Below are 19,286 nucleotides of genomic sequence, written 5' to 3' on the forward strand. Positions count from 1 at the left end.
TCAATGATTTGTGATCTTCACTGGTGTCCATGGATTACATGAAATCCTTTTCACCTTTATCCACCTTTGTCATGGTAGGGAGAACACGTCAATGGTCTTCTTGACCCCATAGAATATGGCACAAGGGTTAACCTATGAAGCTTGTTTTTGCACTGAGGGAGGAAACCAGTGTCTGGAGAAAAACATAATCTAGGATTACTGTGTTCAAATGACATATTTTGTAGAGAAAATCTCGACAACATTGTCATTTAATGTTTATTTATTTGACCTAATAAAACAAATTTTAATCAATGCAAAAAAATTTTTGATGACATTTTAAAAGTACGTTTTGAAGTTAGTGTGGAAATCCCTGAGTGTTTCATATTTTTTTTAATATTTGTATGTGTTTGCCTTGTTTTTACTTTTTAAATTGGTGTTCATCGTGCTTGTTTTTACACTAACACGACTTCCTTTTAACACTAACAAATTCGTTGACGTTCTTTAAACATACATTTTTTTTGGATGCAAACAGTTTTTTCTAAGCTGAAATTATTTTGTTAAAGGAAATGTCTTAAAAATGTTCCCTTGGTAAAGCTTATGAGCACATTCTAGACTAAAAGTTGGCTAAAAACACACAAACGGCAGTTAAACAAATTTTAACTTCACCTCATGTCAGCATGTGGTGAATGATGCTGGTTAACCCTTGTGCTATCTTAGATGACCCCACCCTTCCATTGACGTGTTCTCCCTACCATGACAAAGGTGGATAAAAGTGGAAAGATTTCATGTAATCCATGTACACCAGTGAAGATCACAAATCATTGAAGAAAAAGGGTTCAGAGCACTGTCTAGTGGGTCTAGATGACCCAACTCCCAAGGTTAAAGTGCCTAGGATAGCACAAGGGTTAATTTCTCATAAATTGCTTTTTTTTAAAGATAAATTTCAATAGAAAATTGTCAGCTCTTTGTTAAATGGGATTGAGTAAAGTTTATCAAAATCAAGCCTTTTTTTAAAGTCAAATGAGTAAGAATGCCCACAAAAATACTTTAAAAAAATGCAGTTGATTGCAGATCATCAGAGGATTACATTGATGTGTTATTCCTACCATGACAAAGGTGGATAAAGGTGGAAAGATTTCATGTAATTCATGGACACCAGTGAGGTTCACAAATCACTGAAGAAAATAGGTTCAGCGCACTGTCTAGTGGGTTTAGATGACCCAACTCCTAATGTTAACCGTTGTGCTATAGGCACTTTAAGATTGGGAGTTGGGTCATCTAGACCACAAGGGTTAAAGTGCCTAGGATAGCACAAGGGTTAATGTTTAATCTATAGAGAAAAAATAAAAATAAAAAAAAAAGCTCAGGTGTTGCAACTAACACATCGGTCCTCCACAAATTGCTTTGTTGTGTCATCTGAGTGCAGCTGCCTGTGGCTGACTCAGGTCGCAGCTGAACAAGCCTCTGAACGTGACAGAATAATTAGAGTCAAATCAAGTTTGAGGATAAATCGAAAACACGTTGTGTCTAGTAGTTTCCTCCGCTTGCCGCTTCACTTCTAAACATGTCTTTCCTCATGAAAATGAAACAGAAAACCACTTTAACCTTCCTCCGTTAGGGTTGGCACTGACCCATTTTTCTGTTTGCTTTTTTGTTTTAAAAGCACAAACGTGTTTCTGTTGAGATAAAGGTTTTTGACTTTGTCAATTATCTTTATCTCAACAAAATACCCTTTAAAATGTGCATCTTTTTTTTTTAACTCATTCTGCTTTTCATTAGTGTTAATATTTATCTTTTGTGACTAAGAGACAACAGATCTTTGTCCTGTTTTTGAAGATATATTTACGGTGGCCATCGTATATAAGAGTCAAAATTCCCCCCCAACACTACAAATGTTACAACTGGTAACAATATTAAATAAGTAACATTAATTAAGAGGTGTGTTGTATTGTCCCTTAGCAGTAGAAATGTAACAGCAATCTTTTATTTATCAGAGTTTTTTTTTGGAAAATTTGACAATTTTTCCGAAATTCTGGTTTATTGCTAAAAAAAAAAAAAAAAAAAATTTGAAACTAATAATTTCATGGATAAGGAGGCCAAACAAGATAATCAAGAGATTAAAAAATATTTGGATGATAAATGAGGGTTTTTCTGTATTTTATAGCTGATTTAAGGTCAAAACTGATCCGTTACCAAAAGGCATGGTGACAGAAAACTAATGCAAGAGGACGGTTAACCCTCTCAAACTGAATAAGTACATAAGAAAAACACACCAACAGCATAGTAGAAATAAGCTTGTTTTTTTCATGTCCAACATATGTTTCCATGGTAACACACAAACAACCATTCTCACCCTTGGAGTGGGTTAAAATGCATTTCATAATGAGCACAAGATAATAAAGTCAATCTCCCATCAGTCTCAAAGCTTCTTCATTTCACTTGGTTGGACATGGGTCTTTTTTTTTCATCCAAAGATCCTCATTACTTAGACCCCATTTTCAACTTTTCATCAAGATATGTTTCAAAAATCTTTTTAGAGAGGACAAATGCATTCTTAATGGACTGAAATGTAATTTAGTTTTGACAGACCTTTTAAGATTTTCCCTTTATAGGTAGATAAAGAATCCAATTAAATGTATTTCATGAAGCTGTCAGTTCCCCATTTGAAAAGAAACCATTACTTGTTCATTTGTAAATTTGCTGCCTTCTTCGCCAAAACAAAGTAAATAAAACTTAAAAAACAATTGAAAATATTTGATAGAAAATGGCAATAATAAATAATTCATACACTTAAATGATCAATAAATAAATATGTCTAAAAGTTAAAATCTGCAACAATAATAAAGGAGGAAAAAATGTGGGCTTTTGTGGGTGTGCAGGGCAGGTGGCATTTCCTCTGCAGGAAGAACTGTTAAGGAAAGGTTTGCATGTCAGCTGCAAGTCAGACAAAATATGCATTTGTTTTGGAACATTTTATTTTCTCCGCTCACTATCTTTTTGTGAAGTCTCCCCTTTATTCTTCCTGCAGTGTTTTATACACAGCCATTTCTCTGTGTTGAACACCGACTTTAATATTTTTCCTCTGTTTTTCCTTGTTAATCTGTTGTACGTCGAGATCTTTTGCTCCTGCTAACACAACATATTTTCTTTCTTTTGTTTCTTTCTCTTCATCTGCAGTTGAATACTGCCGGTAAATACCTGTTTGGTTGCTTGCTTTTTCTAAAAGTCTAAACTCCTCCCAGCGATAAAAGACCCAATGGAAAAATCTGCACCTGAAACTCAATTAGAGGCTTTTAGAGCTGACACTGCTGACACATTCTCTCCTTTACTAAGTGGAGTGTTGCACACCTGCAGATGTACTAGCAGATTTCAAGAATCCTTCAATTGCATGTTGCTCCAAATGGAATAATAAATATATAAAAGCTCAGATTAGATTTTTTTGGAGCAACAATTAACGAGCTTCAGAGACACTTCAGATAGGAAGAACTGGGGATGTGCTTCAGGCTTGCTCATGCATCCACAGATATATTTCTGCATTTGCAAATCCCCTCATGCTCAATAATAACCTACTTGTTTCCACAGTGGGTGTGCAGCCAGATAAAATCCAATAGATTATGGGCTGTGTGATAATGTAAATCTAAGGCCTCATTAACAAAAAAATAATAAATTTAGACGCAAATCCATAGCATAGTTAGACCGTGGCTAAAATAAAAAAGGTGAATAACATTTACAGAATCTATCAAGTGATGAACACCAATGTTACAAACAAATTTGAGGTCCCTTTGGCTTAGATTAGCACGAAGCTTTCATAAAAGAGTTTCCCAGATGCTGCCGGAGAGATTCTGCTGCTCCTGTTGCAACCCTTGAGGCAGGTAGCGTTGTGGTGCATCAAAGTGGAAATTGGTGGTGGTGGGGTTTTAAAGCAGTTGTTACACAGTTGTTACAGCCTCATGTAGAGAGGCAGACAGAGAAATCCCTTCAACCATCAGGTCTCCAGATACTGAAGATGTGATGGAGCTCAGACAGCACCAGGCACAAGGATACACAGATAGATGACGAGGTCACATTCATATACATCGGATCACAAAACAGCACAATGTCCCAGCAGAGCTGACACTTTTTGATACATATGGCTGGGCTTTAACAGTTGAACCATCCCCTTTCAGTCTTCTAATGTTCTGTTAGAACTCTTTCCTTGCACAATCTTCTTGTTCCATCAGATCTCTTATTTAAAAAATTCCTTCTTCTATATACAGTCACTTCCTGATTACACACTTTCAGGTTTTGATAATCTCATCAGATATTGTCAGATTTGTGATGCTATACATAACGTTGATGGATGACAGGAAAAGGTTAAGGAAAATGTTAAAAAAGGGACATTTAAGTTTTTTTTTTCTGTCAAGGAGAAATCCTTTTGCCCCCTTTTGACAAATCGTAAGAGTGCACACTCACATCAACCTCATTCATTACCTCACACAGACAAAACCACCTTTAAAAGAAACAATACAAGAGATTTCTTCTTCATCTCCAATGAAAAAGATACAAAATGTATAAAAATGTTATTTACAGACCCATTATTTTCCCCTTTTCAACAGGTTTTGTTGAGGCTAACGTGTGCTTGAAAACTGAGATGGTTTGTTTAAAAAGCCAACCATATCCGTCTTAAGCTTTTTGAGCTAAAAAAAACAAAAAACAAACAAAAAAAAAGTAAAAAGTCCAAGTACAGAAGAGGCGGCACAAAAACAGCCTCTTCATCAGTTTTTATCTTTTTTTCCCCCTCTCTTTCGGCTTAATGAAAGTCTTTAGATGTTCCACATTTTCCCGACTTGACCCTTGTGCACCAAGTATTGTTGGAATGAATGGGGGCGGGGGGTGTTGAAGCTGTCATCAAGACTGCCCCTCGCTCCTGTTGGCTCTGAGGTAAGAAAAGGGAAATCTGTTAACTGCTGATTGATTGAAACTGTAATTCTGTAAAAAGATGATAAATACAAAAAATAGAGCAAAAAAAAGTAATTTAAGGACCCACTCCAATAAAAATAATGATTTTGGTGTTTTTAACGCGTTTTTGAAGCATTTTTCTAATAATGGAGGACATTCTTAAAGTAAATTTAGCTTAAAATTACATGTCTGAGTATTTCTCTATTAAAAAGATTATTGAAGTGGGACTTCAAGCGAAAGAGAAAACATAACACAGAGAGTACACAACTAAACAAAGCTAGTATGCTTGATTTGACATGCTGGGAACGAGTGCATCCACACAAAAACTTACTCTGAGTCTGGGGAGACCTCAGATATGCTATGGGAAGTGTTAGACTGGGGTGGGGATGGGGAGGGTCCAAGGACGGAGCCGTTACGACCAGGGTTGGAGGAAGCAGGGGGAGGGGTGAGGGCAGGGGAGCTGAAGGAGGCCAGGATAGAGGACAGAATATCCAGGTGCTCGTTGGATGGTTGTCGAACCAGGGGGTTGGGATTCAAACCTGCAGCCTGGCTAACAGTCTGACTGGGGTACCTACATGAGGGGGCAGAGTCCAGTCGTCCTCGGACATGAGGAGGTAGCTGCTCCTGCTGCGGCTCCTCTGAGATGGGGGGAGGAGGAGAGGCAGAGGGAGGCTGGTCTGGGTGTGAGGGCTGCCGGGGTGGCAAGGTGCGTAGCCACTCTCGACAGGGCTGAGCCTGAGCTCCTACGCCATTGGTCTCCAGCTGGTCCCTCGACCTACTGCTCATCAGGGCCCCTCCTAGGTGCTCCCGGGAGGAGGCCTGACGGCGGGTTTGTGAATTTAGCTGTGACCTTGACCCGCTAAGGTATCCTTCCATTCCAGCCCCAACAGCCCCTCCATTCCCACTCAAGTCCTCTCTTGAGGCGTGGAAGCTACTGGCATGGTGGTTGTTCAGTCTTTCCCTCGATCCTGACAAGTTTTCCCTGGACAATGACACTCTCTGGTGATCCAGGCCCCCAAGTCCTGCTCCTTGTCCAAGCCCCAACTCTCTCCTCCTGGGTAAAAGATCCAGGTTGTCCCTGGAACCTCGGGAATCTAGGCGGTCCCTTGATCCCCCAACTGTCTGTCTCCCTAGAGGATCTCTGGACAACTGCCTCCTGGCAAGCGAGTCCAGGTGCTCCCTGGAAGAGTATCTGGAAGCTGGCTGGGACAAGGAGCCAGAACCTGCAGTGCCGCATGCGGTGGCGGAATACATCCGACCGTATGAGGCTGCTGGAACACCTCTATGGCCAAGAGTAGATGTTCGGTACCAGTTGAGCTCACTAGGAACTCGGCCCGTAGTGGAAAAACCTTGCAGTGCTGGAGGACATCCAAGACGATTCTTCAGGATACCTGAGAAACAAAAGCAAGAACATAAGGCATTGAAAAGAGATGGAGATTCAGTGAGAAGGAAAAAGATTAGACGGGATAGGGCACTAAAAGGTCAGCGGGGCCGAGGACTGAGAAAGAAAGAAATAGAAGAGAAGCAGAAGGAGTAAAATCACAAAGAGAAGCAGACAAGAGCTGAACTCTTCACATTTTCAATGTGCCTTAAGTCATTGTTAACATGTTCTGAATCATAACAGAGTTGGCTCGGGGTGTGGAACATAGAACTCATGAGCCACATATTAAAATAAGTCACTCAAGTAAAGCAGCAAACATACAAAAATGTGCAGTAGTGGTGCAGTATGAGTTTTCACCCCTATTTAACTTGAAGGCTATTTTTCATAAAATTCTTACTCTGAGGCGCTTTCAACCCTTTTTTTTCTTTCTTCAAATGCCTAATATGCTTCTGTGAAAATGCTAGCTCAAGACCCAAAACACCCACAACAATTAAGTTGTTTAGAAACAAAACAGAAAGTAGGACACAAAAGCCGGTGGGAAAAGGAAGTTATAAATGTATTAAAGCAGGGGTCCCCAAATCCAGGCCTCGAGGGCCGGTGTGCTATATGTTTTCCAACCAACCTGCCATTGGTAGCAACCCATAACCACTAGGAGCAATGGGGTTCAGAGTCTTGCCCAAGGACCCTTCGACACATGGACGGGCAACCATACCTGTGATCTACTGATCAGAGCTCAACTGCTCCAATACCTATATAGTGCTTTTCTACTTTGATTACAGCCCAAGGGGCTTTACAACCACAGTCCCATGCACACTCACATTCATTCACGGATGGCCATACTGTACATGGCACCAACCAGCAAACATTCTTGCCCAAGAACATGGGACCGGGATCTATGATCTTTTGTTCAGAGGTTGACCACTTTACCCTCTGCACCACAACATGTCAATATCCATCTCATGTGGATGACATTTCAAGCCATCGTTTTTTGGCAAAATGTTTTTTCATCCTAATGACACTCAGATAGGATGCCTGGATTCCCACATTTTATGTAGAGCATGGTAAAACAATCACAGATTTATGATATTTAGAACCCACTGATTAGGCTAATTGTCACTCCACTTCAAACGAAACAAGATAATTAAAAATTACAAACAAGTAGAAAAAAGGTACAGTGAAAAAAAGGGTTGGTGTTTTGCATCTCCCTCACCCTTACGATGGCGATGAGGCTGGCTGTAGCCGTTCTCGTCGCCACTGGTGAGCGCTGCGTCCAGCTGGTTGTTGTTGGCTGCATCTTTACTATAGTCTGCTCCCAGAGGGCGCTCCGAGCCCCACTTCTGCAATGTGTGCGTGTCTGTCTCCTCCAGGGCGGGCCAGTATGACAAAAGGTCATTACCGTCTAGATCTGGGACACACACATACAGCAAAACACTTTCAACTTCTTCACAACAGAATCTCTGGAAGGGTGTTAAAGAAAGAAAAAATCTTGTGACGTCCTGATATGTCAGTTGTTTAGTCGGTTTTAAAACTTAATGCTATAAACAGTTGAAACTAGTTCTAAAATATCATTACAGATTAGAAATTAAAAACTGTGTACAAATATTTAGGAAAGAAAAAAACCATTGTTCACAGGCAGATAATTTGGGTTTGGAAACATGAGCCAAGGAAAATTAGAAAATGTCAGAAAAAATGGTTCTTTATATTAAAAACTAAACGTGACAATGCAGAATTGTATGCTTATCCAGAAGCAAATAAAAAAGAAAAAATATTCTCGTGAATCAATTTAGATTAGTTCTTGTCTTGAACGTTTATTTTTTTAACAGCAACCGATGATTAATTTCTGTTTTTACATCCTACCTCATTTTTAATCAATTTTATTTTTTAGGTACCTATAGGAACTTAGGGTCACTGGACAAGTATTACCGGTAAAGCACAAATAACTAAAAAAACACTGATATTCCTGAGTGTTTTTCTCTCATTATGACTGTGATTGAAAAAGGTGAGTTTATCCTACTGTCCAGAACAAAACGTTTCAGTCAGGCCCGTGAAGGGTTAATACTTTGTCATAGCCAGCAGGGTTGGCTGTAACCTTTCAGCAGATGCTCAACTCTCTGGACACCTTTGTGCTTCGACTGTAACCACATATTGATGCGACTCCACCATCCCGGCCTCCCGCTGAACTGACATCTGCGTTCTGGTTTATTTGATCCAAACAGCTAAAATGAGAACTGATTCCTTACATTGATTCAAGATTATGAATATTTCCAGCATTTTTCCTTAGTAAAGAAAATGACAAACACTCAAATTGTTGAATTTTTTACAACCATTTTGAGGTGAGAAAACTCATACATTATGCAAAAGTTAATGAGTATCTGGACATATGGATAAATTAAGCTGTTTTACTAAGGGGAATTAAGTTCTCACTCAAATTTTTAAGCAGGTGATTTAATAATTACACTACAGTAGTTTTTTAAAAAGTTTTTATTACTAATTATATTTAAAATGTTTTCCTTTTTATTCCATTTTAACAAATGTTTGTTGTATCAATGCTTGTTTTTTTTTAATAACATGTGGATGTAATGATATTGGCTGCAAAATGCACCACATAATTTTGAAAGACAGTCACTCATAATTTTTTCACTATTTCGACACTAAAATTTGTGAATTTAAAGTATTACAAACTTTTGCCTGTCTTTGCTTATTAAACATTTTCTAAAATCTTTTATTTCATAAGGGTTGCTTGTTAAATTTTTAGAGGCATTTGAATCATTATTCTGAGGGAATCCTTGTCTACCTTTGGTGTCATTGTTTGCTGGTTCAGTGAGAAGACGTTCGCCATGATTGGAGCGTTTGAATCGCCGCTGGATGCGACCTCTGAGACGCACATTGTCATCACTTTCAGAGGACGGAATTGAGAGACTTCGCTCTTCCTCCATGGAGAGGTCTGAGTCTGAGTCTGAGTCCACACCTGAAGGTAAAGAGGGAAATAAACAGGTGAGGAAGAGGAAGGAAAGGATGGGCACGCTGAAATGCTACTCCTTTTGAGGGATCCAACTATAAAAGGGGTATATTGTCAAATTTTGTGTGTATCCTTGTGTGTATCTACCTCCATCTCTGTGGAACATGGCTACATCCAGGTCTGTCGCTCCTGTTTGGACGATGTTCTGCTCCAGAGTCTGCCGAGCCAGAAGATTTTCTCTAAAAAGGAGGAGGAAGAGAGTAAGGACATCTACCCAAATATACACGTGCACAAGCACACACATAAACTCAAATGCAGATAAAAGGATGAACGTATCCCCGCATGCACATGTACTGTAAGAACACACACTGTAATCAGTGAGCCCCGGAGACAGCCGCAGCCACATTCAGAGGATATTAGTGATGCTCCACATACAGTAAAAATACAATGTTCCATCCAATCTTCTTCATCTTCACCCCACTGACCCACAAAGCACACAAATTGCGTTCTGTTAGGTATCAGGCAAGGAATTTCTTCCTTGAAACCACAAAATTCAAAATCTAAAAGTAGGACGACACTTAATTGACTATTTCTTTATTGGTGCTGTCAAAAAATTCAAGATGAGCATGAGCAAACACGCTCTTCATGAACTTTTCATCTAAATAAATTACTAATATGACATAGATGTGGTAAGGTCTACTTGTGGAAGTTTGAATAGAAACCTTGCAGAGCTGACAGAAGAGATGGTGGAGGTCCCCAAGGTGATGCGGTGCAGTCCGCTCTGCTCCAACAAAGATGCATTGTGATAGGGATTCTGCGCCTGAGCACACACAGACAGACAATTAAGAAAAAGCTTTATTTGTATGTCACAAAAATCGGAATTTTGCTTCTAACATTGAAAAAACACATGACATAAAGTTTGAATGCTTTTGCTGAAGAAAAGATAATTTTTGCATGATTTACATAGCATTTTTCACTCATGTGAGCTATCATAGTCACTGGATGGAAACAAAGCAGCCAAGTGGCCATAAATATCATGTAATAATCTCTGGGTCTGACAAGGAAGAGCATGCTAATGAGTACTTATTTATGCACCGAGCCCATCAAAGACAAAAATAAGCAAGTCTATTCATAGTTTTAGGCTTTTCTCTACATGACTCAGTGACAGAGACGAGGAGTTAAAATGCAGTCACACACTCATCCATGCATGGAAACACAAAGGGCCCATACACACACTCTTCCACACAACATATGAGCACACAGAACATGAACTTTATCCTGAACCCAAAACCTGCGCACACGTGCACACACACACACAGACACACACATATATGATGTTCTCTCATGATAAAGTGTTTCACAGACAGAGTGGCTGCAGAAATTGTGCAGTGAGCTGAAGTAACAAACACAAAGGACATCCGAAAGGGTAACGCAGAGATGCAAAGTAGGACTACACACACACACACACAAACACACACACAATAGCTAAACAATCACAGTGCAGTACTTTTACAGCAGTGGATAAAGAGCATGCAGCATTCTCCTGGCTGGTATTATTGTTTCATGTGGGTCAGCAACAAACCTGGAGGGCAGAAGGGAAGGAGTAAAGGAGGGCAGAAAAGACGGATGGATGGAATGAGGGAAGGGGAAATGCAGGCCAGGAAGAGCTTTCTCTCAATCCCATAATAAACACACATAAACACACCCTACCTCACAGAGAATCCAATGATATAGAACAGTAATAGGATTTGGAATCATACAGAGATGATCCATGGGTTAATGTCAGGCTTTAAATTATTACTATTGCTTATTATTTTAACAAATGTTAAAATGTTTTTACTTTGCTTATGTGTAAGTTATCAGAATATTTGACAAAGCATCTTTTGACAAAGAGAAACCATTAAAGTCCCTCTCTGATCATCTTGTGAACTATTGTAAAAGTGTTCCCAGTGTTTTTTATTAATATAGCCGTTTAGCCAAAAAAAACAAACCAGTTTTGTAGTACAGTTTTTGCAGAGCGACAGTGGTTCACTAAAAATTCTCCTCTGTGTTGTGGGCGGGACTGTGGGTGTGGAGCAACCCCACCCCCCGCTGCTGATTGCTCTTTGTTTACGCATTCTCCTGCTAGCTTACAGCCCCTCACACCCCACAACCTAACATTACCAGTACAACAAAAATTTCAAGCAATATTGGAGCTATCCAGCCATACGGTTTTGAGCCAGATGTCAGCTTGGACGAGGAAAACAAAGACGTACACGGATCAAATTTGTCTGCAAGTGAATGCGTCAGAATGGAGTTGGGCAGGGAGCTTGTAGGCTGCCCGTGTATTCTCTCTGTAACAAATATGATCTTTTTCAAACAGCATTTTTTTGTCTGCTCCCGATTCACAACAATTTGAATAAAAAATATTCAGAAATGCAATTTTGAGCTTAGTTTTTCTTCATAAATGTCTTCCATCATCATAAAAATGCCACAGGAACATGTTAAACACACCAAAAACACAATTTTCATCAAGTGTGTGTGCGTGCGTGTGTGTGTGACTTACAGTGTTCTGCTGTGGTCTTGGTGAATCTTCTACTGGGCTTTTCTTACCCAGACAGGCTACTCTCCAAGCCTCCTTAACTTCTGAGTTGAACACAGTGAAAACCAACATCACAGACAGGCCCTGAGAGGGAAGAACAGGAAAATGATGAAGGTCACAAATGTGGGATGTGACAATTTGTCAGTTTGTCTACAATCAGCAGTCCAAAAAAAAAACCTACCTGAACTAAACAGAGGACATTAAAAATATAGTAGAAAGCCAGGATGCTGTTGTTGACAGCCATGAGGCCGCACAGCCAGGTGGAGGTCGCCACCAGCATCAGCAAAAAGGCATTTCGGATTGCCGCACTGGAAAGACAAAGAAACAGAAATCGCACGAGCATGAGATCCAACATGACGAACCCCAATTTATCAGCAGAAAAGTTTTTTCTTTCTTTCTTTTTTTAACTTGTTCTGTCCAACAGCTGAGCAAACAGATTAGAGCTGAAGGCTTTTTGTGTTGGACAGGTTTTACTATCACAAAAAGAGGTTATATAGCTTCGAGAAACCAGGGTGTAGATTTGTATAAACCCCTTTTTGTTCTATTGTTTTTTATTTATTTGTTACATTTAGTGTGTGTGGGGAGGGAGAGGGGGGAGAGGGGAAGAATGTGAGGGGGGGGGGGTGGAAGAGAGTAAAAGGAAAAGAGGTGAGAAAGTGGGGGATACAAGTACTGATTTCAATAAGTTATTATTTTAAGCTGTAACAATTATACCAGATCTGCTGGAAAGACAAATATTACATCAAAGGTGACATTCTGACACTAAGATGAGTGGAAAAAAGCTGAAAAGTTTTTTTGTTTCTCACAGTTTTGTTTGTCAGTTTTTTTTCCCTTATCCTTTTTTCATTGCTTTCACAGACACAAACAGGATCAGTGCTGCATCAGGCTCATAAGGTGATATCCACATACATGCACAAAATCGGTGTCAGCTTTCCAGCTTTCACCAATTCTTTTCACCAATTTGGCAACCTGTGAGAGCCAGGCTGTTCTCAATCAAGAAGCATTGAGATGGATGTCTGTTTTTGCACACTAGAACCAAGTTTTAAATTACAAGGTGCACCATTAGAGTGCTAGAGCAGACATGTCTTATGTTCTTGTGTCTTCAGGTCAGAAACAGTGTCTTTCTTGATCATCCAGGATGATGCATCAAATACCCAGCAGAGAGCACTGTGAGCTACAGTTTCATATTTTAGGTGAGGATACCTGCAGCTCTGGCAGCTTTGATCTGAAGCTCCAGCTAAATTTACTTTGATGGAGAAAGCCGGTGTCTGAAAGCCGAGTATGGCAAAATGAAGTCCTAACATTTCAGTTCCATCAGTTTTGAAAGATCATTCTCTGGGTGAATAGTTGCAAACAGATACAGAGGAACGGATCCTAAAACCTCCTTTTTCATTGACAACCCACCATCAAATCTTCATCTCTCTTTTGGACATGTGTCAATAACAGTCAAGTGTTTGACTTGCTTATTTACCCATTCTGGAAAAACCCAGAGCTTTGTGCAGTTTTCAAAGTTTCTGTTCCTAGGTTAAGTTTTAGTTTTGTGGTAAAACTTTGTAAGTTTCACCTCTTTATCTCTACCTGTTGAAGACATATTTGATGACCAAAGAAGAGAATTTCAGCCAAAAATAAAGCAGTGGAGGCAGGTACTTACATGACAGGGAGTTTCTTTGTCTCTTTCTGGGATGGATTACAGGACATCTTGGCCACTGTGATAAAAATCCCTCCATTCATCTGGATTATAGGAAATCGATAATTAACATTTCTTCTGTTTTTGAAACAGTTGGTTTATAAAGACACTTCTACATAATAAACAATGTTAGCTTAAGTCAGACTTTCAACTCTGCAGCTTTTAAAAGCATACAACACTTAAAGTCCCACTCCAATCATGCTTTGATCCATTTTTCAAAGCATTCCTAGTGGTCTTTTATTTATGATTATGCAGTTTTTAGCCAAAATTAAAAAAAGATCTGTGTTGTTTTCTAAGACCTAGTTTCTTCAGAGCTGCAGTAGTTTATTAGAGATTCACCTCGGAGTTGTGGGCAGAACTCTTGACACAGAGTGAGCCTGCCTTCATTACTTATCATCTTTTTGTTTACACTCTCTTCTGCTGGCTTACAGCCCCTCCCACCCCACAACCTAACATTATTGGAGCAATCCGGCTGTACAGTTTTGAGCCAGATGCCAGCTCAGAAGAGGAAAACAGAGACGTACATGGATCGAATTTGTCTACAAGTGGATGCATCAGAACGAAGCGGATCAGGGAGCTTGTAGCACCTACAGTACAGACCAAAAGTTTTCTTTATTTCCACGAGTATGACATTTGTATATTCACACTGAAGGCATCAAAAGTGTGAATTAACACATGTTCATAGTCATAAAACTAAAGAAAACTCTTGGAATGAGAAGGTGTGTCCAACCTTTTGGTCTTTACTGTTTGTCACTAGCAACAAACAAACATTTGTTCGTCTTCTCCAGATTCACAACAATTTTAATCAACATGAACATGTTAAAACCATCAAAACATTGGAGTGGGATTTTAAAAGAACAAGCAGATTAAAAATGTTTAGGATTAAGTTAAATAGGTTGTTATTGGAGTGAGGCAGCAAAGTCAGTGGTGGTACCACAATGAGGGCAGCAATTAAGAAGACGTTCCATCGGAGTGGTGTGTTTTTTCAAAATGTCAATGGAAGAGCTGCCACTTCTGGCTGATGAGAGGATTCCGCTGTGTGTTTAGTCCAGCCAAGTGAAAAATTCACAGCTGGCGAAGCATAGATCAAGTTTGCACACATTTGTATTTAAAGAGGAGATCACTTTGGGGTTTCTGTCAATCCAATGCAGCATAATAAATTTTTGTTGCATCACATTATTTTCTTACATTTTCAGATCTCAGTAAGAATGAGAATGTATTGCGTTTGACAGAAACTCTTCAATTATCTCAACAACCTTTCACTATAACTGCTTTCTATTTATAATATCAACAACAGTGTGTCAGCCAGACTAGCAGACGCTCACCAGTAGGACGATGGCTATAGGACCAGCAAAGCTCCAAATCAGTTTGTCATAGATGGAGATCCAACAGAAGTCTGGGTTCCCATAACCCTCCGGGTCCAAACCCACTGCCAGGCCTGCAGCACAGAAGATGGAGATCCAAGAAATCAAGATCCACTCTCTGATGTCCAATCAGAGGGACGGGATTCAGTATAGTTAGTAAATCCATGGCAGACACGTTCCTGCTGTGCACATGTCTAGACAGGCTCTTTAAACCCCCAACAAATAAAACAAGACAACATACCATGAAGCAAAAATGTTTAAATCTTAAATTATAACACAACACAAACATACAGATCCATTTTACCACTTATGGATGGCGGGAAGGCTGCATGTGGCTCCTGGCAGATATTTGTGATGGCTGCTGCTTTTACTTCTTGTTAAACCTTGTTTAAGCAACACTGTCATGGTTGACATTTCTGGGCATTAGGAATTTTTAAATTGAACTGCATAAGTAAAAGATAGGAAAAACCTAAATGAAGACTGACAGATAAATCCACACAGGAGTGCGAGTGAAGTGGAAGAGACATGATCTAATGTGTGTGTGTGCGCGCGACAGATCTATTCTTAAGGGGAAAAGGAGACAGCAGTCAGAGTGTGACAGAAAATGCAACAGACCTGACAACATGTTTATGGGTCTGCATAAATACTGGCGTGTTTGTTTGAGAACGACTCATTTTAATGCTCCATCTTTGCTTCATTATCTGTATATTAAAATGTCACTGAAACCTAGTTTTAATTAAGTGTCAATAGGAAACCGTATCTACACAGCCAGACTGCATTTATTTGCTGAGTCTGTCTGTGGACTTACAGGAGTTGAATGCGTTACTTTCAGGTGAAAGTTACCTGTGATTATAGCTGGCACTCCCCAGCCAATGGCGTAGTAGAACCTCATGGCTCCATAGTTAATGTTGCGCTGTTCAGTCTGCATCCGATAGACATGGAGGCCATCCACAAACATCCAAGCAAATGTGGACATGAAGAAGTAATGCAGCAGGATGGCGACCACCGTGCACAGGAACTGAAACAGAAAGGGTCATGGGGATTCAGTGACTGACAGCACTCATGTCTGTGTCTAATGGGACTTACTGCTCTGAGACATGATCCTGTCACTTTGCTTTGAGCTGTTACAACACAGGCTGAGATCAGGCCAGAATGATGAAGACTGCAAGTCCACCCTGAGCTTCTTATCAAACTGCATTTGCATGATATGCCTGTTGGGTGTTTCTAACTTCACGGTTCCTATTTGGTCATAATAGTGGGGCCACATTAAGCCTGCAGTATATGAACAAACATGTCATCCAGAAGAAACATTATTTATACAAGCAATATTTCTTAAACTTTTTTAGCTATGAAGTACAAATACAGAAGAGCTGAGAAAAAGGCTAAAACTTCAAATTAATCTATTAAGTTGAAAAACTGAACCGGCAAACAGGATTTAAATCTGAAGGTTTTCATATAAAAGGGACATATTATGGGATGGTTTTGTCATGATTCCTGAAAAACCAATAATGATTGCTGCACATTAAGAGATAGACTATGCAAATAGGTAAACTTATGACAAGTGCATATGAACCAATTAGAACAAATTAAAATGGGTTAAATCATCTTTTTTTTCCAGACTCCGAGTTCTTAACCTCACCCCATTGACCTGCAAAACACTAACTTGGGACTCATAAAGCACAAACATAAATAAATGTAAAAAAAAGAAGTAATCAGTCAAGAGATTTTTTTTCCTGAAATCCCCAAAATAATAAATCGGAAAGCTGCAATGGACAAAATAACCATTTACATGATTGTACTGTTTAAACATTACTGACGAGCATAAGCAGAAAAACCAACTCTCACTTTCTTCATGAACTTCTCATCTAGATTTTCTTTTTCTTATCGACAATAAAACCCACAAATGGGCTTCAAGAAAGATTGTGAACATCATTGAAGCAAAATAAAAACTTCAGGATGAATGGAGCATGGGAAGGGGAACTGCCAAAGAAGAAAAGCGTGAAACAAAAGACAAAACTGTAGGAAACGACGGTAAACAACAGAACTAGTCTCTGGTATTGGTTGAGAAACAAAATTCTGGCAAAAGACCAGTAGGTTTTACTCACAGCACAGCAGGTGTTAGAAATGAAATGAATGCCGCTGATGATTTAACTGCTAATGAACAGACCTTATGGTGAAACATTACTGTGTTTCTCCAGGAGAAAAAAAGAGCAGGCTTGAATATAAATAAGTTGGTAAATGAGCTCAGCCTAACTTGCAGGGATGCTTCATAAATGTGATTATGGAGACGAGAGTCTATAAAATGCTTAAAAATACATATGTGTTAAGAAACAGCACAGAGCAGCAAAGCCACTATTTACAGCTGAAGAAGACATGAATCTAACTTATCTCCTCAGTTTCTGCAGCTAAAAGAATCCAACATATGAAGCGCTTCAAACCTTTGTTGGTTAAGAAAGTAGTACAAAAAGGATGTATATACTGTTCATGTACTTTAGAGCAAATTGATTGTTTTCCAGTGATACAATATTCATGGAATCTCCTTCTACAATGATATAATAACCTTTTTCTGTTCTTGCAGGTATAACGACAACCACTCAACATATGTTTTCAATTTAGGTGCAAAACCAAACCAAAAATAAGCAGGAAAGATGCTTTTTGTTTTGGTAAATGCACTCTCTCATTAATAATACACCGCAAAAGATTGTAAACTTGAGGGAACACATCCACTCCAAAAGAAAGTTGAACTAAACAACAACAACATCCAGGACTGTCACATATCTGAGCTCTTTCCATGATGCTTCATGTCAAATTTGAAAAACAACTTCAGGAAAGTTTGTGAGATCGAGATCTGACTGACAAAGCCTTGTCTGAAGAATCTGTATACATTACCAGGACTGTAAAGAAACCACTTTATTATTCTGTCATTTCTTGATTTGAGAAAAATAAAAATTAGCACATTTGTAGAGTTTACTTTGACGACACACCTGTGTTAACACACTACTTTTACTGTGACTAAAGGTGTTCCTGAGGAGTATGGCTGCTTTCTGCCCTCAGGTGATCCTGATCTGTCACTTTAGTAAAATTCCTCCAGGCTTAGAATGCTGGGAGACATCCCATGATGCACTGAGCTCCACACTTTGAAAATATGGCCTTTTACATCTTTTTTCTTTCCTTCAGTTTCTCTCAACTAACTCTTATTCTCCAAGCGGATGTGTTTGCAGAAGGCCTGCAGGAGATGTTTGTGGTACAGCAAATCTTTTTCACAAGATGTAACAGTTGTTTGCTGGTCTTCTGCTTGCAGGTTGATGTTAGACTAACAAATTCTTTGTAGATTTATCAAAAAAAAACCTTCTGATTAATTTTCCAGCAAATCAAACAGACTTGATATGTGGCGGCTTCTCAGGCCTTAAGTCAAGCATTTTGCATTGAGAAAAACGCACATTTGCAACTCTGATATTTAAAGGTCGAAAGAAACTCTTTGTAAATCGCAAGCAACAGCCAACACACAAAACAGCAAGAGCCATGGCAGACAGACAGAAGAAGAATCTCACCCTCCCACACACCAACACAAGCATGCCAACACTCCATCTAACACACAGAGACACAATAATACACACTACCACAGAAAAACTTACACCCACAGCCACTATGAGCAATAACATGCTCTCCCAAGCATAATGTTCAGGAATTAGAGAACATATTGTTCTTCTAGAAGTGACCAGTTGTACTGCTAGAACCATTCAGCAGGGATTTAGCTTAATTAATTGCATTTCATGCAGGGTGAGCACACATTTGTGGAAGCCTTTCAGCAACATTCCCAGATCTTTAGATCTACTCAGGTGAAAAAGATGCTGCAGCAAAGGAGGATGATGTTCAAGAACATCTCCAGATCTGCAAAACATGGCTGAATCCCCATAGACCTTGTGGCTGGTTTTAAGTCATCTACTGTGCATTACAGATTCAGAATTTTAGGAAATGCATTATGCAAATGCATAGTGGTTTTAAAAGAAAAAGACATTGTGTACCTGTTGCTCCGTCTGGTTGACTCCCAGTAGAAAGACCAGTTCTGACAGAAGCATGGCTGCTGCTGTGTTGGAATGGATGCTCCTCGTGTTGGACTTGAGGCCCCGCAGGCAGGAGAGCACCAAGACCGTGAGAAGAAGGGCCAGCATGGAAATGATCAGAGAAGAGTAGGTGACCAAGGCCAACATTTCCAGGTCACCCTCCAGCTGCTGCTCATTTGAAAGAAAAACACAAAAAAAAAAATAATATAAAATTTGAAAAATAGGAGAACTTAGAGTAAAAGAAATGGAAAAGTGGCAAAACAAATCTAAACACCTGTTTAGATCCTTTTTGAAAAGAAGAAATGGTTTTAACTGTTTTGCCACATCTCTAGT

The 19,286-nt window shown here is 39.4% G+C and overlaps 1 protein-coding gene across 3 annotated transcripts in view; it reads right to left on the minus strand.

Annotated features, from left to right (window-relative positions):
- Window positions 1–2,260: 2,260 nt before the first annotated feature.
- The window catches only part of celsr3 (cadherin, EGF LAG seven-pass G-type receptor 3), a 103,456-nt gene continuing 86,430 nt past the window's right edge, over window positions 2,261–19,286 (minus strand). For 2 of the 3 annotated variants that reach the window (XM_020704489.3, XM_011476832.4), the window contains 12 exons: window positions 18,915–19,121; window positions 15,733–15,907; window positions 14,851–14,963; window positions 13,490–13,569; window positions 12,020–12,146; window positions 11,803–11,922; window positions 9,980–10,077; window positions 9,405–9,496; window positions 9,093–9,266; window positions 7,509–7,703; window positions 5,249–6,308; window positions 2,261–4,894 (listed from right to left, as the gene is read on the minus strand). In XM_020704489.3, the coding sequence (XP_020560148.2) occupies window positions 4,867–4,894; window positions 5,249–6,308; window positions 7,509–7,703; window positions 9,093–9,266; window positions 9,405–9,496; window positions 9,980–10,077; window positions 11,803–11,922; window positions 12,020–12,146; window positions 13,490–13,569; window positions 14,851–14,963; window positions 15,733–15,907; window positions 18,915–19,121 (2,469 nt within the window). In that variant the 3' untranslated portion in view covers window positions 2,261–4,866. The remainder of the gene's footprint in view (window positions 4,895–5,248; window positions 6,309–7,508; window positions 7,704–9,092; window positions 9,267–9,404; window positions 9,497–9,979; window positions 10,078–11,802; window positions 11,923–12,019; window positions 12,147–13,489; window positions 13,570–14,850; window positions 14,964–15,732; window positions 15,908–18,914; window positions 19,122–19,286) is intronic. The other variant, XM_020704490.3, reaches the window with a different exon arrangement.

This window comes from Oryzias latipes, chromosome 7, assembly GCF_053564925.1.
Source record: "Oryzias latipes strain Hd-rR chromosome 7, Olatipes_Hd-rR_3.1".
In the NCBI taxonomy this organism is placed as follows: domain Eukaryota; kingdom Metazoa; phylum Chordata; class Actinopteri; order Beloniformes; family Adrianichthyidae; genus Oryzias; species Oryzias latipes.